The sequence below is a fragment of the Peromyscus maniculatus genome, chromosome 21 (assembly GCF_049852395.1).
Source record: "Peromyscus maniculatus bairdii isolate BWxNUB_F1_BW_parent chromosome 21, HU_Pman_BW_mat_3.1, whole genome shotgun sequence".
In the NCBI taxonomy this organism is placed as follows: domain Eukaryota; kingdom Metazoa; phylum Chordata; class Mammalia; order Rodentia; family Cricetidae; genus Peromyscus; species Peromyscus maniculatus.
Window position 1 is genome coordinate 57,260,603 of NC_134872.1, and position 25,149 is coordinate 57,285,751.

At 38.9% G+C, this 25,149-nt stretch overlaps 1 protein-coding gene across 11 annotated transcripts in view; it reads right to left on the reverse strand.

The window, feature by feature from the left end:
• Nucleotides 1-25,149, reverse strand: part of Pkhd1 (PKHD1 ciliary IPT domain containing fibrocystin/polyductin) — a 483,551-nt gene that overhangs the window by 262,585 nt on the left and 195,817 nt on the right. For all 11 annotated transcript variants that reach the window (XM_076557889.1, XM_076557888.1, XM_076557887.1 and 8 more), the window contains 6 exons: nucleotides 19,465-19,675; nucleotides 18,944-19,101; nucleotides 16,349-16,540; nucleotides 12,851-12,976; nucleotides 9,535-9,591; nucleotides 8,183-8,313 (listed from right to left, as the gene is read on the reverse strand). In XM_076557889.1, coding sequence (XP_076414004.1) covers nucleotides 8,183-8,313; nucleotides 9,535-9,591; nucleotides 12,851-12,976; nucleotides 16,349-16,540; nucleotides 18,944-19,101; nucleotides 19,465-19,675 — 875 coding nt within the window. The remainder of the gene's footprint in view (nucleotides 1-8,182; nucleotides 8,314-9,534; nucleotides 9,592-12,850; nucleotides 12,977-16,348; nucleotides 16,541-18,943; nucleotides 19,102-19,464; nucleotides 19,676-25,149) is intronic.

Consider the following 25,149-nt stretch of genomic DNA (forward strand, 5'->3'; position numbering starts at 1 on the left):
CTCATTCATGATAAATTTCTATTCATTTTTGGAATCTGAATTTGCAACCAAATCTTCACTGCAGGAAGCAAAATAAATTCAACACTGGCTGTTGAGTGGGTATTTCTATCTGCTGTTCCTAACTGGCAGGTGAATCCTCTCTGTTACACTGTCATATCCCAGCACAGTCTCTCTCCTCTCTCCACCATTGGGAAGACAGAACTTGGATTAAAAACTGGGGTCTGTCAGGCTGCTTCACTGAGATGGCACTACCATTAGAAGAATGAATAGTTGATTTAATTACACTTGATCAAACAGTAATTTCAACGTATGTGTATATACTTACCTTTCTCAGTCCGAGAGTCTTGTCCTAGGCCAGATGACCAAGTCTAACTGAGAAATCTACATTTAGAAATAAGCTTCTCTTCCTGCTACTAAGATAGCAGCTCAGAGGCTCCCATATTATTCATCCCGTCATCTGGGAGATTGACAGGAGCTAGCTAGTGTAATACCAAGAATTGCCAGGACATCCTCACTGTAGGTAACACAGCCTCAAGTACACACTGTGAGGATTAGAGAATTCACCCTAAACTGGCTTTTATACCTGTTGGGAGAGGGAAAATCTGTTTTCTCCAATGGAGTGATACTGGGTGTGTCAACCATTCAAGAGCAAGTCTCATATCAGGAGTATATGAGAAGCATATAATGGAATCCACAGTTTCTTGAGTATGTGCTTTTACTTGCTAACTGTTAAACTGTGGGGTTTTTTGGATGGTCTATTTTGTTTTCTTGGTTTGCGGTGGTTGTTGCTATATTGGGTTTTTGCTTTGTTTTGTTTGTTTTGTTTTGTCTTGTTTATTTTGTTTTGAGAACGAACTTGAAGCTGGATGGGTATGGAGAGGAAGAGGATCTGGAAGGGCTTGAGGGAGAGATATGATCAATATATTTCAATCTAAAATTTGTTTTAAATAATAAAAAATACTTTTGAAGTGAGCAAAAGACCAATAAGCATTTCCCCAAAGCTATGTAAAACAGCCAATAAATATATGAAAACATATCGGGTGTCATTAGGAATCAAGAGACGGCAAAGTCAAAGCAATAGTGAAATAATGCATGACCCTAATGGGATAGCTAAAAACAAAGAGTGATAGTAGGTGCTGTTGGTAGAAATGTAGGATGGAACCACCACTCTCTTCATAGTCTGGCAGATTGTTTATTTTCAAATGTATAGAGTGTCCTACAAAGGAAAATCAATCCTAAAGTAGACAGTGGTTGTCCAAAGATAAGAAGTCATTGATAAAAAAAAAAGAGGAGCATGACTACTAATGGGTATGGGATTTATAGGGGAAGATGAAAATGTTCTGGTTATTGTGATGATGGGTTGTACAGCTCTTTGAACATACCCAACTGTTTGCTGTATACTTTACTTGAATCTTTTATGATGGAATAAGTTATATGCATTTATCAAACTGGTGTTCTTAAAATAAAATCTTGTGTGTGTGCATGTGTATGCACTGAGGTGTGTGTATGTGTGTGTTGTCAGAGTACAGGTATGTTTGTGACAATACATATATGGCATCCAGAGAGAAACCTAAGTTGTGAGTGCACACCTTCCCCTGTGTTTGCTCTTTGCAGCTGCATACTCCAGGTTATCTAGCCCATAAGCATCGGGAGATGCTATTTTCACTACCTGCCATCTCATCTCAGGAGCACATGCAATTACAAGCATGTCACCATACCCAGCTTTATGTGGGTCCTCGGGATTCAAACTCAGATCAGATCCTCATGTTACATAAGTGCTACCATCATTTTTTCTTAGTTCATTTTCTGTTGATGTGATACAATACCATGACCAAAGGCAACTAGAAGATGGAAGGGTGTATTTGGCTTATAGATCTCAATGACAGTCTATCACAAAGGGAGGCCGAGGCAAGAACTCAAACAGGAAAGGAACACCTAGGCAAGAATTGAGGCAGATATCATAGAGGGATGCTGCTTACTTACTGGCTTGCTGCTTGGGCTCCTCATCAGCTACCTTTCTTATACGTTCCACAACCAGCTGCCTAGGGATGGCACCACCCACAATGGGGCTATCTCCCACATCAATCATTAATCAAGAAAATGACTTCAAGGACTTGCTTACCAGCCAATCCTAGGTTGGTGTTTTCTGAGTTGAGGTTCCGTCTTCCCAGATGACACTAGCATGGGTCAAGTTGACAAAACCTAAACATCACTTTCACTGAGCCCTCTCTCCAGCCCTACTTTGACCCTTTAAGTCTGAGATTCCAGAGTCCTCTTCCCCCTTGGGGTACTCATGCCCTTGCACTAGTAGCTATTTTCTATTTTCCTTAGGTTGAATCAACTCACTTTATCCCACGGTTTCAATCACTCTGCAGCAACATTTTTATTGACTTTAATCATGAAATTAAAGGATAATTGGGGGTCTTACTCAACCTTGAACCTAGATGACACACTGACAACTGACATGTAGCAGAATTTCTGCAGAAGGTAGAATTTAAATATCCTATTCTTTGGATGTGCCTCGTGGTCCACAAAACACATGTACAAAGTTTATGGGGACAAATGTGAAATGAGCTTTTACAACAATAATAAGGGTGAAAGAAGGCCCCCGCCTCGGAGGCCTTCAGTCTGTTGACGTGTGAGTCAGGGCTAGAGTTGTCTTGAGTCTGAAAGGCTGACCTGCAGGATCCAGCACATGCTGACACAATCATCGTGCTGTTTACTTAACTTTAGCTTGCTGTTTACTGTAGGCCCCAGAAGCTCTTTACCCTGGGTGCTTGTAAATAGTCTTTCCTTGTTTTTACCCAGTTACAGAATGTTTTCTTCCCAAGTGGACAAGTTGGCCTGTTCTTTTCTAAGTGTCATTATTTGGGATTCCAAACAGTTCTTCTATTTCCTGAGGTCATTTACCATTCCAAACATATTCACTTACCGCAATGCCACTTATGAATATGTGGATATTGTGGTATGTGAAGTTGAATTGCTATTCAAGAGGACACAGGACTTTAGGAACATGGGGCCTTCTCTCAGACATTAATGGTCTTAGGGGATCACAGTCTAGAGAATCTAGACCAAGGGTAATTTTGCTTCCTGGGAAACATGGAAATAGTTACTATTAACACCATTCATAAGGCAGAGGAAAGTGCCATTGGTGTTTAAAACACTGCTACATAGAGAACCTTGTAACTATCCACTACAAGTACCACTGCTGAAAAATACCAGGTGTTATAAAAGTAATTTACACCCACTTCACAATATCCTGTATTTGATTGAATTCCATATTTTATGCTAGTTATGAAAACACAATTAATTATAATGGGAAATGTTTTAGCAGTCTTCACACGGAAGATATTTTCAAAATAATCAAATCTGGTACTAAATATTATCAGAAAGAATAGTACCTAGCCATCTCAATCCTTCACTAAAAAAAATTAGAATATGCTTGGAAGGAGTCTGGGGGAAGATCCACCTCAACTCCCCTCCCCATCTCTTTCCCCCAAACTTGCCCCTCCAAAGCCCGCTAAACACAGCTCCTCCCCCAGAGAGACTCAAGACCACTCCCACAAGGTATATAAGCAGCATCCCCTAAAACAGACACATGGTTCTTCCAGTCTCACATGCTGGTCTCCTCTTTGCAGGGCCGGCAAGTCACCTGGGAGCACTTTACCCATTAAACCTGTGCTTTCCAATTCAGTCTGACTCAGTTTGCTGTGTTGGCAGAGAGGCCTTCAGGAGGCCTAAAATTTATCAGAATATGCAGTAACAATTCTCAGCCTCAGAAGGAATCTTTATCTCTTAGGAGGTGAATATAAATACTCAGCATATCTATCCAAAACAAGGGCATAACATAGCACTCACTCCCTATCATGATTGCAAAAGGAAACCTTCCCCAGCAATACCATGTGAATTTCTATCTTCCAGATTATCTAGTGACTGCTCCTACCACAAGTAAGACTACACCTATAACCCAAACCGATGATCCACCAATACCTAAGAGCTGGGAGTCAAAGAAGAAAGCTCTAGGAGCAGGGGAATGGTTTACAGTAGAGTGCTTCCATGCAAGCATGAGGGCAGAAGTTCAGATCTCCAGCATCCACAGAAAAAGCCTTAAGTAGCCACTCGTGCCTGTGTGTATTCCTAGAGCTGTGAAGAGGTTCACGAGGGTTTGTTGGCCAAGTTTCAATGGAACGGGTAGCTCCAGTGTCAGCGAGATGCTCTATATCAATAACTAACACAGAGGGCCAGAAACGTGGCTCAACTTGTAAGGTTGACCTGAGTTGGATGTCTGAGCATACATGCTAGAAGGAGAAAACCGAATCCCACGAGTTGTCTTCAGACCTTCTCTTGTGGGTCATGGTATATGCATGTGTGCACTCCTGTGTACACACACACACACACACACACACACACACACACACAAATAAATAAATAAAATGTAATTTTAAAAAAATAGTTGTATATCTACTGAAGAAGTCACCTGACATCAAGATTTGACTTACACACACACACACACACACACACACACACACACACACACAACACATACATGTGTGCACATGTACACATCAACATTATACTAAATGATGAAAAACTGAAAACATTTCCTCTAAAATTAGGAATGAAAAAGGTATCAAAGGTATCGATCTCTACAATATTTTCAATATAGTGTATATGCATGCATAAACACACACACACATACATGCACGCACACACACATACACAAATACGGATAACTCTTAAACACCCACTTTCTCTGCAAGCACTGCAAAAAAAAAAAAAAAAGTACACCACAGGCCGATGATAGCAGTCTCAATAACACACATATCCGTTTCATTGCTGCTGTATGCCAGCTCATTACCAACACTTTACGAGAAGCAAGAATGCTCCAGAAGTTCAGAAAGATATTCCAGAGGCTACATCCTTGTTCATCACCATTGCCAGCACCAGTGCTCAGAAAGCATGTATTTTTAACAAATGAAAGTGTTTGCTGAATCACCTACCCCGGTGCCATTAGTATTTATGGAACATCTGAGCAGCACACACAAACACTGGCCAAGTGCGTTTATAGTTGGAAGGGATGTTGCAGCTCTGGTCCTATGTTAGCCAGTAAGACTCACTTTTCTTATAAAAGAAGTGCATCCGCAGTTACATCACGCTACTGCCCAGCCCTTTCTCCTAATTCCAACTGGGCACTCTACAAAGGATTCGTGAAGAAGCCACATACTTATACAGGCAGCCAGGGGCTTGCAGGGAAGGGTTTAAGGCAAGCAGGGAATTTTCTGTGGAAATCAATTCTTTGTGGAAGTCAATGTGTTATGGACATTGAAGCAAGAGAAATTTCAGAGAGAAATGAACTGCCCGAGTAAGCCAGCTCCTTGAGGTATATATCTGCAGTCACTGGAAGAAAAAAAAAGGGAGGGGTGGCTTAACCCTTCAGGCAGCTCTTAAATATGTATTACCTATTGAGTGGGGAGAGCCACAGAACTGAGGCTGGGTCTTTTAAAACAGAATTCCTTACAAAACTGATTCACAAACTGGAACAAATTCCCCTCAAATCAAATGGATGTCACCAACAGGCCCCTTCTTCCGTGGGCTCTCCTAAATAGGACTGTGCTCCAATGCCTCTATAAATATGGGACACTCAGAAGCATTGGCAGTGAACTGTCCCCCATTGTCTGAGAAGAATCACTCTGGCAGGAGGGTTTGGGGAGAGTGGGTTCATGAATAGTATGTCAGATAAAAGGAATCTCTGTGGAAAGAAATTGAAGACTGGCTATTGATCCCAGAGCCATTGAGAGAAAACAGGCCTAGCACAGACAGCAGAGGCTAGGGTAATGCATGGAGAGAGTGCCACCAATGTGTTTGTAGAAAACAAGTCAATGTTTCCACAAAGAAGTGCACAAAGATGGCCATGCCCCTGTGGGCTCCAATAAGACACTACAAAAGTTCTCATTGGTAGGGAGGCACAGTGCTCAAAATGTGATTTTCAGAGAAACTGACTTTTATTTGATTCAGCTGTGGCCTGGGTAGGATGACAACAGACCAATTGCACGTATGAAAACCAAAAAGAACCTCAGAAATCGCTTTGTACTGTGCAGAGTTGAAAGTGAGTAAGCTCTAAAGGTGAAGAGGAATTCTCTACACTGTGGCTGAGAATTTGGTTCAAGATTCTGGGTTCGAACAAGTCAGGAATAACATAAAACCACAAACCATCACCCAAACTTAAAAATATCTTCCCCAACCACCAGGTCAAGGACTTCTAAGGCAGGATCATATGCTGAGAGAGAGCAAGTGTGCTTTCGAGGTTGAATGTCCACCCTGGAAGATTAGGCAACCTTCCTCAAGTCTAAGTGAGGGGCTTTGCTCCGTTAAAATTATTACACCAGTGTAATGTATCCATTTTGACATCACTCAATGACGTTATATGTTATAGGAGGAAGCCCTGTGAAAGGAACAGAGAACTCTCTGAAACTTCTTGTGAGTCTGAAATTATTTCTAAGTTAAAAGTTTAAAGGTTTAGGAGATGGCTCAGTGAGTAAACTGTTGTACAAGCAGGAGGACCTGAGATCAGATTCCTGACACCCACATGCACTGCAGCAGTACACATCTGCAACTCCACCTCAAAGGATTCTGGGATCTTGGAGCCTATTCTCTATTTGCCTTTTATGCAAATATATATATATATATACATGTATAGTGTGTTTGCATAATATATATATATATATATATATATATATATATATATATACACATTTGTTAAACAAAAATAGCCCTAAAAGGAAAAAATATATTGAACAGGAAGGCATCTGAGAGGGAAAAAATAACTGGTTTTATCTCAGCTTTTCTGTTGCTGACTAGGTGTACTTTCTAGATTGAATGCCCACACTGGGAGATTAGGTGAATTTCTACAAGTGACGGTTTTCCTCAATCAATATTACTATACCAATGAAACACACCATAATGATGTCATTACATGGCCTCCATCTTAATGGAGGAGCCATTCACCCAGGTTCCATAGTCCATAGGTCTCTGCTTCCAGATGAGTCCCCTGATACAGTGCGTGTAAGAAGGATCAACTTTTCTTCTAGCCAGGGAATGGAATATGCCACCTACTCAGAGAGGAAAGGGTGTTCCAGCCTCACATGGATGAGCTGGGAAACCTTGATTGCTTTTGTTAAGATGCTTCAATGAAGATGAGATTATACTACCCAAGAAAGTCAAGCAAAACATGACTCTCTAGGCCCAGAGCTGGCCTCCTAGCTGCTCAACAAGGCCTGCAGTGGCCGCAAAGTTAAACGCAACTTGTCAAGAGTTTGGTTTCTGATGATCCATGAAATTCTGCCTCCTTTTGTCTCTGGCCTATTATCCACCCCTATTAGGCACCTAAAATGGTGTGTAAGTGCTGTGCTGTGGGAAGACACAATTAAGAGTGTAAGGAGTGTTGAGCAGAGGACCACACTTTTATTAGGGATTATTCAACTGATGGTAATTAGGAGCAGTTTGTCCTGTGTGTTCCTCAGAAGTTGGGCATAAATATCATAATACTGTAGCAGTGGAGGATCTGTGGGGCCATGCATCTACAGATGCTCAGAGTAGCATCCTGGGAAAGAGAGGGCCTTAACCCATGCTGGGGGCAGACCAAGAGCTAACAAGGGAGAAATTAAATGGCCTTCTGCTATTACAGTACTACTCCTCACTCACAAATCTTTGGTTAATAATAAATAGAAAAAATTACTTCATCACATGGCTAAAATTTCACTACATTAAGTTGCACCAAATAATGAAATAAAAATTAAGACCATGCTCCTAAACCCATATGTCTCATATATTTCCTGATTCAATGTAAAACTCTCTTTTGACAAAAATATGCCAAATTATTTTGATAGGCTATAGGTGATTTAATAAGTAATTGGCATCAGAACCAAGAGATCCAAAACAAGATGTTTCAGTTTGTCTTACCAGAAAATGATCAATATACAACTCTTTACTTATCATACTAAATAGCTTTCATATGAATCCTGAAAATAATCATTAAATTGATCACCTAACACAAAATCATAAGCAAATTTCTTGATACTCATTCAAATGAACAACCCCAAATCAAGTATCTGATGCTACTGTGAACTATTGGAAGGGATGTTGGAAGAGAGCTTAGACTCTCCTGTGAAAATGAAGCTCTTACCTCTACCACGATGGTGGGACTGTAAGTGTAGATGCCAGCTGGTGCCAACATTTCAGGACTGGATAGTCCCTCAGCCCCAGAAACACTGATGATCACATTGTTTCTTATTGTACTTCCCTGTTCCCACCAGTCTAATTTGAAAAAAATAAATAAATCAAACACAGGGGATTCACAAACATTAAAATTTATATAATTCAATACTCTTTGACTCAATATAAACTTTATTTCATATATATATTATGTATAACTATATCTTAGACATTATATCCTTAGACATTATAAAGATGGTATTAGCAATAGATCAATGGCTAGAAGAATAAACTATTCTGTAAAAAGACCAAAATTCAGTTCCCAGTACTCATATTGGGCAGTTCACAGCCTCCTATAATTCCAGCATGGGGGTAATCTGACTCACTCTTCTGGATTTTATAGGCACCTGCACTCATGTGTATAAACCCACACATTGATGCATATATATCCATACAATTAAAATAATTTTTAAAAATTATATTTCTTTGATGAGGGTTGAGAGATGTTCTAATCTATGGGTACAGCAATAAGTCATTGGGAATCATTTTAAAACTCTATCAATTTAGTGAGATAGTATTCATGGGTTTGATGAGGGAAGTAGAAAAACACAGACGTCTTCTCAAAGTTGAACGGGAAGGTATAGGAAAGTTGAAATCAAAAATTGGAGGAGGGATGAACATGTTTCAAAATATACTGCACGAAATTCTCAAAGAATTATATATATGTATATATATATATATATTTAGAAAAAATAGTATGCTCATCAAATTTTTAAAATATTTTTATTTTATAATTAATTTAATTTTACATATCAGCCACAGATTCCCCTGTCCTTCCTCCTCCTACCCCCTAGCCTTCTCCCCAAATCCACCCCCCAATCCCCACCTCTTCCAGGGCAAGGTCTCCCCTGGGGAGTCAGCCCAACCTGGTAGATTCAGTTGAGGCAGGTCTAGTCCCCTCCTCCCTATACCAAGACTGAGCAAAGTGTCTCAGCATAGGTCCTAGGTTCCAAAAAGCCAGTTCATGCACCAAGGACAGGTCCCAGGTCCACTGACTGGGGGCCTTCTATACAGTTCAAGCTAATCAACTATCTCGCTTATGCAGAGAGCATAGTCTAATACCATGGGGGCTCCTCAGCTATTGGTTCATAGTTCATGTGTTTCCACTAGTTTAGCTATTTGTCCCTGTGCTTTTTCTAATCATGGTCTCAATATCTCTTGCTCACCAAATTTACAATGAACATATCATGATAGCTGCCTATAAATTATGACAATTATAGATGAACATGATAGATTCAAAATAAAATAAATTTATATATTTACCAATTTTTCTTCCAGTAATAGTCTCACTAGTACCAAACTTACTGTCCATATAGGTCCCTGAGAAGAGAAGAATATATTAGTTTGGCATATTTGATATCATTCAGGAAAGCAAGAGAAAAATAAAACATGATTTCTTGATTGGGTAATTTTTATCTATGAGGCAGAGAAAGAAATATATATTGTATGGACTATGAGCCTTAGCATCTTAGTTAACTTTAAAGAAAAATAATAATAGGAATAGTGTTTTTTTTAAACCAAAATCTCAATTGTTTGATTTTTACCAATAAAAACTCAGAAGCCAGATGCTGGTGTGAAAGTCTACTAGCTCAGAGAGGCAGAGAAAACATCTAACTGGCCTTCCTCCTCAGCCAACTTCCCAGAAGCCTCCTTGCCTTCCCTAAGCTGTGGTTGGTATTTTCTTTGGGACACCAATGAGCTCCCAAATAAAGACACAGATACTTAATATTAATTATGAATGTTTGGCCTTAGCTTAGGCTTGTCTCACTAGCTCTTTTAACTTGATTTAACCTGTCCCTATTCATGTTTACCTCTGGGCTTTTTACCTTTCATTCCTGTATGTCCTGCTTTCCTGCTTCCTCCATGGCTAGCTGGCTGGCTCCTGGCATCTCTTTTTCTTTCTTCCCCTGAGCCTAAATTCCTCCTCCTGCTTATTTTCCCTGCCTGGAAGTCATGCCTATACCTCCTCCCTCAATGTTGGCTATTCAGCTCTATATTAGAACAATCAGGTGCCTTAGGCAGGCAAGGTAAAAGAGCAGCACATCTTTACATAATTAAACAAATGAAGCACATCTTTACACAGTTAACCAAATATTGTGCAAAATAAACAAATGTAACACATCTTTGCATAATTAAACAAATATTCTGTAACACTACGCCATCTCAAAACAAACAAACAAAACAAACAAAAAACCCTCCTCAAACTGCATGTCCTTCCCTTCTACTTCCTGTACATCTCTCTATCCATCCTCTTGACTCCCTCTGACTCTAATTTTCTACTAATGATCCTGTGTTCACTTCCTGTCAACTGGTTGCTCGATCCACCTCTTGACCTATGGTTGACTTTATTTAATCCTGTTTACAATATTCAAACAGAAAGATCTTGGATTAAAAATGTGTGCTAGGACTGAGTTAGACCATAACTAGAAACAGGCTTTTCCAGTAAATAACACGATTTCAGGGCTCATAACTTGTTCAAATATCCTGCAACAGAATAGATCTATTTTAATTCTTAGATGAAGTCTAAACAAATAGTTCCACTGTTCAAACCAAATAGATGGCCCTGATTAAGCTCAGTGGTTCTCTCTCTCTCTCTCTCTCTCTCTCTCTCTCTCTCTCTCTCTCTCTCTCTCTCTCTCTCTCTCTCTCTCTCTTTCTCTCTCTCTCTCCCTCTCTCTCTTTCTCTCTCTCTCTCCATGAATGAACATGAGAAAGGGACTTGGATGGTAGGAAACAGGAAAAGTTAAAGAGATGGGGGAAATGGGAACAACCAGATAGTCTTAAATATGTGCATAGAAATGTCAATCAATACATTTAATAAAAATATAATTATGAAAAGCCACACTGCCTGTGTCCAACCCAACCTGGTTCTCAAATTATATAGACTGCTTTTCCTAGAAGCGCAGATGTGCTCTGAAGGAACATGCTGGACAGGATGTGACAGTCACACTCACAATGAGAATGGAATAGAAGACCATGGAATGTCCCAATCATGTGGCATAGAAAGGTATTATTCATTTAGGTCAGATCAATAGTGTGTAGACAGTGCCACAGAACCCCTCAATGCTAGGACTTTATTTTACCTGAGATTCCCATGTCATTTAATGGATCTGAACTTGTGGCTGTTTTAGGTATGACAGAAAACTTTATAGTGAATTAAATATTTTAATTCCCTTTATTACAATAAAAAGGATGTCAAGAGCCAATAATCCACAATAACCAAGGCTGAATTCCTCCTATAGGTTTTTTATTGCTTATTCAGTATCATTTTCTGCTAAAATCAAATTGTTAGTATGCCATCCTAAATCTCTGCTTGCAGTCACAGATTTTCACTGAGAAAACTAAGAACAGAGTCAAGCCTGCATCTGTTGGCTTGACTTCTGTGGCCACCCTTTTCTAATCAAAAGATTTTATACACCTGATAACATCATATATATGTTCCATATCTTCAAACTGGAGTTTGTTTTTAAATGAGTTTATAAAATCCACAGTCCCTCATGAAGCAACATCTCTTTTGAGATTAGAACTTTTTCAGCCTTTTATCTCAAAATATTATTTTTAAATAAAACATATACATTCTCTTAGATCACATCACAGGGCTCATTTAAAAATAAAACACTAACAATCATAGTTATATTCTTACTTTCAGCACAAATCTACGGTTTGCTTTTATATTCTGACAAAGCCAAAGACTGCTTCTCAGTTCATTTCTTTCAGCCAACTGGCCTACGATGAACTATAGGATACAAGAAGACAGTGTCACAAAACCTGGTGGTAAAACAAGAGGAATCAGAACGTGACATGGACTTTTAAGGTGAGAAGTTCTAGCCTGGAGGTATAGGAGAGAAAGAATGTTCCAAGAGAGTAGCTGTCATGAACGTAGAGAAACAATTTATGCAAAAGCCATGTGGCAGAAGAAAGGCTGATCTTTGAAAAGGATGAAATAAAGTAGCTCCTTCCTCAGACAGTGCAGAGGAAGAAATGAAAAGGACCAGGATGAGTTTATGGAAATCAGTTGGGGTGGAAACCACTGATAGGGCACTTGTTAGCGCATCCAGAACTTCTGGATTGTTTTCTGGGAGTGATGTGATGTCAGCTGAGGCTTCTAATTATCTAAAGATAATATTGATGTTTGGTAATGAACTTAAAGGGAGAAAGTTAGAAAATAGTGAGCAGTCTGCCAGTTCAGAAGCTGCAGCCCCAGCCGACCACAGAAACACTTATGCACAAATTCAATTTTTGAATCTTTAGTCAACATCATCCAAGCCTGAGCATCTGAGACTGTGGGTGGACTTAGAATTATGGGAAAATTTGTGGCAGTAAATTTTAAAACTTCCCATTAGACGTTTATTAACCTGAGTTCAACATTCAAGTGATTCGCTTCCTATTTATACAGTTTACTAAGTCACTCAGTGGTGAGTAAATTTGAATTTGGGATTTTAAGCTATGTCCTATTAGGTGATGCTCAGAAAAAATAACGATATTGTAAGTTTGGAATTCAACAATGTTGGAGAATGGTTTATGAAAGACTGCCTGTCCTACTCAAGAATGCATACATTAACCAAGCAAAGGTACTTACCCACCAGCAGGGCATGGCCTATAATCTTGTAGAATATATTACTGTCCACCCTCAGGCCCCAGGTTCTGTGCATGATAAGGCCTCTGCTGAAGGAGCCCCACACTGAACAGCTCTGGAGATAGGAACCTGAATGGGAAAGAAGATGGTGAACATTTTGCTCACACCTCAGAGTCTCCTCAGATTCTGTTGACCACATCCAAACAAAATGCACCATAACCAGAAAATATTTCTCCACAAAAATATGAAACTCTATCATTTGGAAAAAAAAAAAAAACAAATCAAGAAATTGGACAACTAAGGCCACTAGATCCTGAACAGAAAGCTAGTTGAAATTCAAGACACAAATGCTAGAAATTGTTATCCATCTAAAAAAAGAGAAAGTGGCCAAGCCACAAAGCCATATGGCTATCAAGAATTCTACCTATTCAATGTCCTTTATCACAACATAGTAGAGCAGCCATCAAGGTCTTATATGATTTAACCAGGATTTTTTAAAACTATACTTGCATATAAAGTTGTAGCCATTATTTCTTGGGCAATAAATTAATGTTTATACCTTGTCAGCTGTTCTAGTTTAGTTTCTATGGCTGTGAAAAATACTAGGGCCACAAGGAAATTATGGATGAAAGGATTTATATTCCATCCTACAGTTTACAGTCTATCACTGAGCAAGCCAAGGCAGAGACCTGAAGTAGAAACCACCGAGGAACACCATTTACTCATTCAATCTCCCACTGGCCATGCTCGGCTAACTTTTTTGTACACGCAGGCCCACTTGTCCAGGGACAGTACTAGCCACAGTGGGCTGGGCCATGATTGACAGAAATGCTATCCTGTGCTGCACAACTGTAGCCAGTAGCAAACCTTTATTTGTTGATGGGCCCAAGGCACAAACCATTATTTTGGGGTAGATACAAAGATGAGATATTGAGGCTGAGTAACTATTTTCCTAAATGTCAGTTTATTTCAGCATAGTTGAAGCAACTTCCCTTGTATTTTCATATGCCTGGTTCTCAGGTCAATTTTGGGTTCTGCCAATAATTTGGATTATGAATACCAGGCCAGCTTGGACCAAAACACTCATTGCTGATGCCATGACTAATCTTGGTTGTCTACATGACACACCTAGAAAAGGGAGCCTTACCTGAAGCATTACCTCAACTAGATCGACCTGTGGATTTGTTTGTGGGCATTGTCTTGATTACTTCTAGCTGTTCTACATTGAATGATGCCATTTATTGGATGCAGGTGGTATATGTGTTGCTTTCTCTTATTCTTCTTTGGAACACCATATACACATGTGTATAGTGCACATGCACACACTTACGTATACATATTAAAACAGAACCTCATAATTACATGTTGAAAAGTAAAAAAGTGTGTTCAGCTGTACACATAGATATAGGGTATATCTGGCCAGGCAGTGGTGGAGCACACATTTAATCCTAGCACTCAGGAAGTAGAGACAGGCATATCTTTGAGTTCGAGACCAGCCGGGTCTACAGAGTGAGTTTCAGGACAGTCAGACCTACCCACAGGAACTCTGTCCTGAAGAAGAAGAAGAAGAAGAAGAAGAAGAAGAAGAAGAAGAAGAAGAAGAAGAAGAAGAAGAAGAAGAAGAAGAAGAAGAAGAAGAAGAGGTGGAGGAGGAGGAGGAGGAGGAGGAGGAGGAGGAGGAAGGAGGAGGAGGAGGAGGAAGGAGGAGGAGAAATAGGTCATTTCTAGGAACTAAATTCTGAATTATATACATATAATCTTGTTTATTTTTCTTACTTTTAAACTAACAAAATTTTAAAGTTATCATTCTTAGCATAGGTTTCTCTAAAAATAAGCCTATTTTTGCTATGGACAGTTTTTTTCTCTTTTAACTTTATAATAACATGTACAATAAACTGTTTTAAAAATAATCCATGTCAAAATAATCCATGAAAGTAGAAGGAAAACTTGGAGTAAGAGTAGATGGATTCGGTGATAGAATATGATAACAGCAGATTGAAGATGATCAAAGTATATTATATGCATGAATGAGATGTCATAAAGAAACCCATTAGTTTGCACAATTAATAAATTTGAATAAAAATGAAATATAGTCTATGTCAGTCAAGATATATTAGTTACCTTTATAATCCAATTATGACTTTTATCATATGAGAACTATGTAATTGGTACAATATCTTTCTAAGATAAATCACTTGAATATTCAGGTCTTAAATCATGTAGGACTAAAATAAAAAACTATGGTTAAAATATTGGCTGATAGTTAACACTGAATGTATTTTGCAGATAATATAAAAATTAGCAAAGATAAATCATTTGCTTTTGAAATACCAGTTTGTGCTTCATTTTTCTTCTCAAGAAAAAAACAATTATTAGAAGTTTGAAGCATTTCCTTCCAAAAAGGAACAATAAAACACTCCTGGAATTACTTTAAGCAGGACCCAAAAAAATTTTTTCTGTCATATATTTTATTTGTGTTCTTCTGGACTTTTAAATGTTCGTTATACTGTTGAGTAGGTTTAAACCCTCATATCTAATTTTGAAAAAAATTATTCCAAGATTATCATGCTGTTGGCCAAAGAAAGCTTTGTGGAATATTTAACTAATTTGGAAAGTAAAAAAAAATATAGAAAATACAGATCAGTAAAGTGTCCGTTTTCCTCTGTTCTAAAAAATAATCCAGAACATGCATATTCAATAGTATGTGTGTTTGTGTGTGAGAGACCTTACACATGCTAAACTGCACAATATCTATATCCACAGTCCCTTGATATCTTTATGTGTCTTAGGAAAATTACAAGAAATTAACCTTAAAATTATACTATATCCGTTAACTTGCATATTTGTAAAGCTAAAAGAGAATAACTACAGTAAACTGAAAATGAGTCATTAACTTGGAGTTCTGATTTTTAGAGTGACATTTTGAGGACAGCATTGTCATAGTGTGGTGACTCAGGTTAAAAGCCCTAAGAACCATCTTCCCGTCTATGTATTCTATTGGAGGAGGGTTGCTTTTGTTTCACTAATATATATCTAGTATAATGAGTCTTCATTTAAAGGTAAGGTGTAAGTATTGGGTCTGTTTGTCAGTACTGTAAAATCTGTATTTATACAACACTTTATGTTGATTATAGAGCAAAATCTCTAGTTTCTTATAAGAATACAAATTAACACCTATAAATTAACTCATTAATGATCGCTTCTTTCAGAAACACTGTCTGGGATTTTTTCCCAACTCTGACTCTCTATCAAAACATCGCTCCATCAGAACGTGCTTACACTTGAACCACTAACACCTCCTCACATGTGCAAGTTGCTCTGATGAGTGTCTATCTGAATTTAGTAAGCTCCATGTGCAATTAATTCAGGTACTGAAGTTTGAAAAGTATATATATCCTGTAAACATTTATCCACCTCTGAACTTGTCAGTCCCACATATCACCATCATGCGGTACCATCAACACAGAAGAAAACCCGGAAGGCCAAGGTGTGGTCCCTTACCTCTCATAGTTCCCACCAGGGTGAGTGAGCGCAGGTGCTTATGGAAGGCCTGCCCCAGGTCTTGAAACTGAACTCCCTTTAGCTTGACCAAGCTGGGCTCCTCTGGGAAGGACTGAATGATTATTCTGGCCCCCAGATCCCTGGCTCCCAGCATCTTTTCACTCTTAGAGTACAAACAGTGCTTTAGGTTACCTGAAACACAGAATGATGTCCAAAGGAAACATTAAGCATGCTTCTAGACAAATCTCTGTTTGCAAGGCTCTATGGCTACAAAGGACAAACCATCCAACAGTCTTCTTTCATTGTTCCTGTGGACCCTTTAAGTAGATCAAATAACTAGACCCTGTGGACTCTTTAAATAGATCAAAAACTAGGATATGATATTGACCCTTGCTCACTTATTTCTGGAAATACCCCCTACACACACACACACACACACACACACACACACACACACACACACACACACACAAAATCACCTTAATTCCTATCAGAAAGGGGCAGATTACAATCATACCAATTATAGTGGTGTTGATTTAAACACAAAAGATAACCCATAGGAAAGATGTAATAAAATGGCTTTTTCATATTTGATAATTCTCGTGGACGTTTAGTACTGAATCCCACCATAGTGCTTAAGGTCTTAAAGTACCCAATGGGGTTCCCTTCAATATGCTGTTGTGTGTTCGGGGATTTAGCAAAAATATCTCCAGTGACAGGACCGAGGGCTCCAGAAAAGTTACTGAGAGTTGCTACCAATCTGCTTCCCCAGCAATCTTCCTACTAAGGACAGAAAAGTGACCTGTGCTGAATGCAAACTGCCATTGCTACAGTGTTGAGAAACCAACACTCAGAATATTCTCTGCTGACATGCAACATTTGATAATGGGAAAGAATCTCAAAATGGAGAGGTCACCTTCAGAATTGATTCAGTATCAGCCATGTTACTTTGGAGTCCATAGAAAGAAGAAACAAAGTAAACTTCATTCAGACATACTTATTGTCCCAGGTTGCTTTCTTTTGCTGTAATAAGCCCATGACCAAAGGCAATTTAAGAAGAGATTGTTTCATTTTACATTTCCTGGCCACAGTCATCTTTAAGGAAAGTCAGGGCAGGCACTCAAGCAACTCAAGCAGAGACCATGGAGGAACACAGATTACCAGCTTGTTTTCTGGTTCATACTCAGGTAGCCTTCTTATACAGCCCATACTCATTCGCCTAGGGATGGTGCTTCCCACAGTGGGCTAAGCCTTCCCATGCCAATCTTCAGTCAAAACAGTCTCTCACCAACATGGCCAAAGATCGATCTAATATTGGTAGTTCCTTAAACAAGGCTACCTCTTCTCAGGTGACTGAAGGTTCTGTCCAACTGACAACAAAAGCTAACCAGCACAACCACACGCCATCTGTATTGCTGCACTCAGGTTCATACCAATAAGCAGCAAAAGAGGTGGTGAATTACAGAGCTTAATCCTTTGCAGAAATGTCCACTAAGCAGTGGGTAAAGAGATGCTGTGTGTTTATATGTTTTAGCCCAATTATGATCCCAATTTGGCAGAACTGTGAAGGTGGTAGTCAATCAGCCCTAACCTACTTTTATCCAAACTTTTTTTCTTTTTACCAAATTACATATTTGTTAGTTGATGACTTCGAGTGGAAAGGAGTAAGGTCATTCTCATTGTCCACTGTTAACAATCCCTTGCATCACAACACAGTGAACTGCACCTCTATGTACAGATCTTTGAAATCTTTAACTCTAGCCTTGATATTTCTATTAAGGTCCAGACACTGTCAGACATCTCTGCTCAAATTCTGGCCTGCCCTCTCAGTTTCAACGTGTACAAAATTAAACTCATGTTTACCACCACCATCCTATCCCCAAACCTTCTCCTCTTCCCAACACAGTAAAAGCCTCATCACATCCATCCACAGCTCATGCCTGGAAGTCATCCTTGACACCCACACCATCCTGGACCAAAGTTGACAAATGATATCTTCACAGCATGTGAAAGCCTCATAATCTACAGCCTGGGAAACCAAAACATAACCTCCTAAACTAACCATCCCTGAAATAGATGTTTAATAGGCACATCAGTGTGATTCAGTACCTGCTATTCTACCAGAAGATGAATTGGCTCCGTTACCCCTTTACCTAGAGTATGTGGTAGGTCACTCAGAAAACAAACCCCCAAAGGGGAGGAGGTGCAAATCTAATCAATAAGAATGAACTGCCCAAGCCTTTGATTCTGGAATCATAGTTTTCTTGAGAATCTTAGGAGAAGCCTGGAATTAAAGAAATCATTAAGCATCCCAGCTGTCCTGGCTTATCATTAGCACAAGTTTTCCGGGATCAAATTATTAAATCATCTCCTTTGCCTTTTGTTGCCTTTTGTCTATTTCTTTTGCCTGTCAGTAGGGAAAGGGATGAAATGACAAGTTATCAAAAGGATTCTGAAAATTATGGAATAATATGAACACTCAAAGACTAACAGTATGTTCTAATGAAGAAGACCAACCAATGGGCCCATCACATATTGTTAGGCAGTGAGAACACTTATTCACTCTTTGGGTTTTCTATCAAACTGCATTTCTACCTTTAGCAGCATTGGCCTCCTGGCAGGAATGGAGGTGCTGTACCCTCTCAAGAGTGAGATTTCCTTGGATGATAATGTTTCTGCTGAGAAGAGCCACTGTAGCCTTCAAAATATGATTCTTTCCAGCTACCCAGTTCTCTGTGAAGTTGTAAGAATATCTGACAAAAACAAGAGAGGAAGATGCACTTGAGAACATGATTCTACATCTTATTAGGAATAGATTCTTCTTTAGACACTCAAATACCTATGAATGTGCCATATTTACACCTGTAAAACACATCTATCATAGCATTGGGAATTATGTACTAACCACTTGCTAAGGCAGAGATTCTAGGTTCCCACTAGAGAAAGTATTCAAGAAATTTTCATTTCATAACATTTATGCTTTATTATTTTCCTTTCCAGATGTCCGGCACTATCTAATGCTAGTGGATCTCATCAAGAGATAAATGTCCAGAGCCCAATTTGTGTAAGACCTCATCTTCCTCCATGTGAACCTATCCAAGCTGAAATCTGAGTACCTCAAGGGGGTCCTGAGATGGAGGTATGTATTGTGCACAGTTTCCACAATAACAACTTCTTCCATTGGTCCAGCACCTTCAACACTCATTCCACTGATGATGACAGCCTCATCCCCAGGGTGCCAGTCCACAGCTTCCTCCAGAACCAACGTTGTGTCTCCTGCACATGCAGCTGCTCGAAGGTAGGTGACAGTAACTTCTGGAACCGAACCTGAAATCGAGAGAAAACTTGTTTAAATACTTTAATTGTTAACAAGGATATGATTTTATAAGAGGGGCTCATAAAAACAGCCAAGGACAGCATAGTGATGTGGAAAACCTAAGAGCCGCCACTAAATAAAATTTATATGTGAGCTAGTCTTAACATAGAGAAATATGTCTAGGTGGGCTTCAGTTTTCTCAGTTACTCTGAGAAGTAGATGAACTTTCAGCATGGAGTTGAGGATAGTTTAATGAGATGCTAGTTAATGAAATATTCAGTGCAAACCTTGTTGTGTAAGAGACATTGGCAAATGTTAGGGCTTACTTTTTCTTTCCCTGTATTACTTTGTGTTTGGAAAAATGAGCTTTTACTTCACTTTTATTTCAAATATGTAGAGATTTTATTCTACTATAGAACTCCATAATTCATTTATGACATGAGGTTTTAACCCACAAATGCTGTGAGCAGTATAGATTACTTTTGAAGAGTCACCTTAGCGTTTTTGTGTGTTAATTGATCCCTTCGAACTGGAACCAGGTACCTCTGGGATGAGATTATCAAGCAGCTGATGCAGGAGACTTAACACCCCCTGATCACCCTTGCCGTACCAAGCACATATGCCCTTAACGATCAAAGATTTAAGAATGCCATTTGCTTCACCATTTACACTGGGATTTTCCAGCAGAGGTCAAGGGAAATTTTTGAAGGCATTGTGTGAAGCAATAGTTCAGAAAACACATTGCTTACACCCCACTCCTTCCCCTTTTCCTCAGTTCATCCCCTTCCTCCTCTGCAATAGATCATCATTTACCTTTAGCCCACAGCAAGTTGCTGTCCTCCTCTGCTGCACTGAAGTAAAGTAATAATACTTGAATTCCTAACTGCAGGGGTGGCCGACAATAAATCATTTTCAAATTATTTTAAACTTTCCTCTTTATTTATTTGTCTGTGTGTGCACAGACACTTGTACCAGCCATGTTGTTCTAGGCTGAGAAAGGTCTTGGGGTTAATGATGTAATTTCTGAAGTTTACCAAGGCAATAATTTTATCTTAAAAAACATTTACAGAGTTCAAAATTTCTAATTATAGGGCAGGTGGAAATTAAGGCATAAATCATCCCCAAAGAAAATAATTTTAATTTTATTCCCTGTTTGTACATCTTAACCCTTGGGAATAATAAAATGAAATAAAGTTTATTTATTTGTGTATACATATGTGTGAATTTCTCTAACCTGTTCTTTATTGGCTACATACATGACTATGTATCAAAGTTAAAGCACATAAAGAACAAAATTGAAGACAACAAACGTATTTATCAGCTAATCATTCTTATAATTAATGGTCAAGGGCTAGAGAGATGGCTCAGCCATTAAAGGCTAGGTTCACAACCAAAAATAAATGGTCAAGTCAAAATTAACAAGGAAACTCAGGGAATTTTAAAGTACATATTTAACTATTCACATAAAATCCTTTCAAATATTGACAGTCTTTCTTTTTTTGAGATTACAAAAATAACTATAATTTTAAATTATAATTTTATTTGTTATAAAATTAAAATTATAAAAATAATTATTTAAAAAAACAAAGTAACATTGGTTCCTTTTATCTACTGGTGGCCAGGGGTCTACTCTTAAGTGCGGTTTGTATACCCAGTGAGACTCCATTGGAGAAAACATTTTTTAACAAGTTGTTATCAATTGTTGATAGCTTCTGGGTTAGGTACAGGAGCTGGTGTCCATGTCTGCTTTCAGCATTGGACCCCATTTGGCTTAGACTTGTACACACTTTATGTATGCTTTCTGTGAGTCCATGTTTTCATCTTTCTTTTGTGTCTGAAATACATTGTTTTCTTGGTATCTCCCATACCCTCTGGCTCTTACAATCTTTCTACCTCCTATTCCTCAGAGTTCCCTGAGCCCAGAAAGGAAGGGGTTTGAAGAAGACATCCCATTAAGGGCTGAGTGTTCCAAGGTTGCTCACTCTCTGCACATTGTCCCATTGAGGGTCACTATACTGGTTCCCATCTCCTACAGGAGAAAGCTTCTCTGGTGATGGTTATCTTAGTTAAGGATTCTATTGCTGTAAGGGGACACCATGACCACTGCAGTGCTTATAAAGGAAAATATTTCACTGGGGCTGGCTTACAATTCAGAGGTTTAGTCCACTGAATTAACAGTCTTTCAATGTAGCGAAATTATTTCATAACGTTTATTTTCTTTAAAAAAAGTGTCATTCTCTCTGTGTATGATTAAGGTATGAAATCTGGACACATTCTGAGTTCCATCCAGCCTCTTAATTTCATCTACAATACATATTGACCTTCTTGTGAGCTACAAACATTCAAACCCAAGATGTCAAAATAATTGCAATAATCACCTAAGCTAGACCTTCTGCAAATGGATCTTTTCTAACCATTTCTTATCATATGCCTAAAAAATGATTTTGCTGACTCATGTTAGTCCAATCTCTCTGTTGGCTCACCTGTAGTACCTCTCTTAAGACCCCATTAATAAAGGCCCAAATTCTTTTCTTAACCCCCCCCCCACCAAATCCCTCACAGTAGACCCTGTTCTACAGTTTCTGACTTAGTAAGGGCATTTCTATCCCAAGAAAATCATCTGTCCCCTAACGTGGTCTCCCTCGTTGTCAGTTCTACCCCCGGAAGGAGGTCACTGCCTAACTTTTCCCTGGGGTTTCAGAGAACACTTCAGCTACCTTCTGTTCTCTACCTCTTCCTGCATACTCCTAAGAATAATGCAGGGCATTTGATGGAACAATTAGTGAGCGTATCTGGGGTTAAGGCTGCACAAGCAAAGTGAGTAACAGGTAAGCCATTGATGTGAGTCGTTTCATATGAGAGAATACGATAGTATGAAGAAGCAAATAAAAACAAGGATTACAGTCACGGCACAGCATGTGTCGGATCTGAGCCCTTTTCTACCCATATAAACTACACATACGCACACTGAACCTAAGGACAAACATGAAAAGGCTCTCAGAATCATTTTATATCTGATTGTTCTCTACCTCAGATTCTCTGGGGAGAGCATGCTGAGTTCTTTAGACTGATTACTGCTGAGCATAAAGCAAGTCTCCTAGACCTCCTGGAGAGTCTAGCTCTGTGTTGTAATTTGTCACATTACCACACCTCTCTTCTGTCTAGTACTTGACACAACTGTAACTTGGCCTTGAATGCTGCAACTACCTGTCTGTCTCATGCACTAAACACAGCAGCAAAAGCAATGTCTATTTTGTTCACTATGACAACACCAAAGCCATTCACAGTGTCTGGCACATAGTAGCTGCTCAGGAAACATATACATGTATATCATACGCACACACTATATATATACATATATATAATGATATATACATGTATATGTTATATATATACATATATAAGTATACATATATATTAAGACATAAGGAAGCAAGCACCTCAAAATTTGAATGTCTACTCAATTAATTTAGACTCTATGCCATCGAAAGAGCATCACTGAGCTTTATTGTGTATTAACGTCCTCTCCCACACCTTAGGGTTTGAGCAGATAGGAGAAATGGAAACCTCCACCCTTGGACACTTATGTCCAGTATTCTCAGGGTAGCTAACACAGCAGGGGTAAGGAGGTGGTACCTCCCAAATTCCTGAACAGAAGACAACAATGACAAAGACAGTCAAAGCAAGAGGAAACTGTCATGAAAGGTGGCTTGTGGTGAATACAGCAGACAAACTCACTTGCCAGCTTCCCATGCAGTTCATAACAAGTACACCCATATAGAAGATGGGAGTGTGAAAAGAAAACAGCATGTTCCGAGAGCTGAAGGAAATGGGCAATATGAATTTTGTTATCACTAATGAAATACTGACAAGCTGAGCAGATTCAAGGAGACCTGGGAATCTAAGACAGTTCCTAAGCTATCTAGCCAGTACCATGTTTGTTAGCACTAAATCATTCTGTAGTTATTACAGGGGATAAACCTTGCCTCCTACATCAGCAGTTGGTAATAGGAATGCAGAGCTACTACTTCGTATGGCATTTATGGATGTCCCCATTCCAAACACAACTGGATGCCAGGTTAGCATTCAACTCACAGTACTTAAAATATCTATATTATTTGCAAAGCCCAGCAAACATGTACCTGAGTGAACATACTATATACACTACATAAGAAGCATAAAAATATTACATTTATTGAAGAATTAGAATAATCCTAATCTCTTTCACCTAATGAGCTTCAGCTATCATTTTGACAGAGCCCAGAGTTATATGACAGAGTCTCAGTTGGAGGATTGCCTCCATCAGGTTTGTCTGTGAGTTTTCTTGTCATTGATTGATATGAGAGGGCACAGCCCAATGTACATGGTGCCACCCCTGAGCAGGCAGATCCTAGGCTATATAAGAAAATGGGCTGAGAACAAGTCAGAGGGAGAAAGGCAGTAAGCAGCATTCCTCCATGGTCTCTGTGTCAGTTCCTGCTTTCTGGTTCCTGCCTTGAGTTCGTCACCTGATAAAAGGTGGACTGTGTCCTGAAAGTACAATAAAATAAATCTTTTCTTCACTAAGTTGCTTCTAGTTGTGGTGTTTGTCACAGCCACCAAAAAGAAAATTAAGACACTATGTTGAGTGATTTTTTTTCTTTATGAAGGAAGGGTAAAGATAGCATTATTGTGACTTTCTTCTTAGTTTTGGTAGTATTGCTGTTTTAACAGATTGTACAGATAGAAAACCACAACTCCTCCTGGACATGATTACAAAGCAATGAGATATCAGTTCTGAATTCTGAACCTGGGACTTCTAAATCAAGGACCAAGGAACTAGATGGCTAACACACTTCACAGCCTCTAAACAGAAAAATACACCAACTGTACAGACTTAGCTTGGGTTCTTTAAATACCATATGTAATACTTTGTAAATGTTATTTGTGTAAAGTAGGTCAGCTGATCCCCCTGGTCTGGAGAGCACTGTACATTTCAAATGTGCACTGTTTTCTTCATTGAACTCCTGAAACCCACAATGGGCAGCTCCTGTACTGTACCACAAATCAAAGATTATGCAAAAATACAGCTTAGAAAGATCAGTGATTTATAAATATGCTTAAATGGCAAAGCCTGTAATTTAATACAATGCTTAACCACATTGGGCTTTCAACGTTGACCTGTTAAGCAACCAACTATTCATTTTCTCCCACTAATGACTTCTCATAATTGTACTTCCTACCAATTATTGTCCAAGCAATTCACTGTCATTCATCTGTAATTATGCAGTCCCGGAGAACCACTTTTACCAAATTGGCATGGGAAGAAAGGAAATAACCTTCGTGGGTTGACACACTTAAAACTCACTAATTGTCCTCTGTTTGTTTTATAAGACTTAAATCTTTATTCTAAAAGAATAGCTGACAAGACTCCAAAAAAGAGATGGGCGAGGGAGGGAGAAAGAGAGAAAGAGAGAAAGAGAGAGAAAGAGAGAGAGAGAGAGAG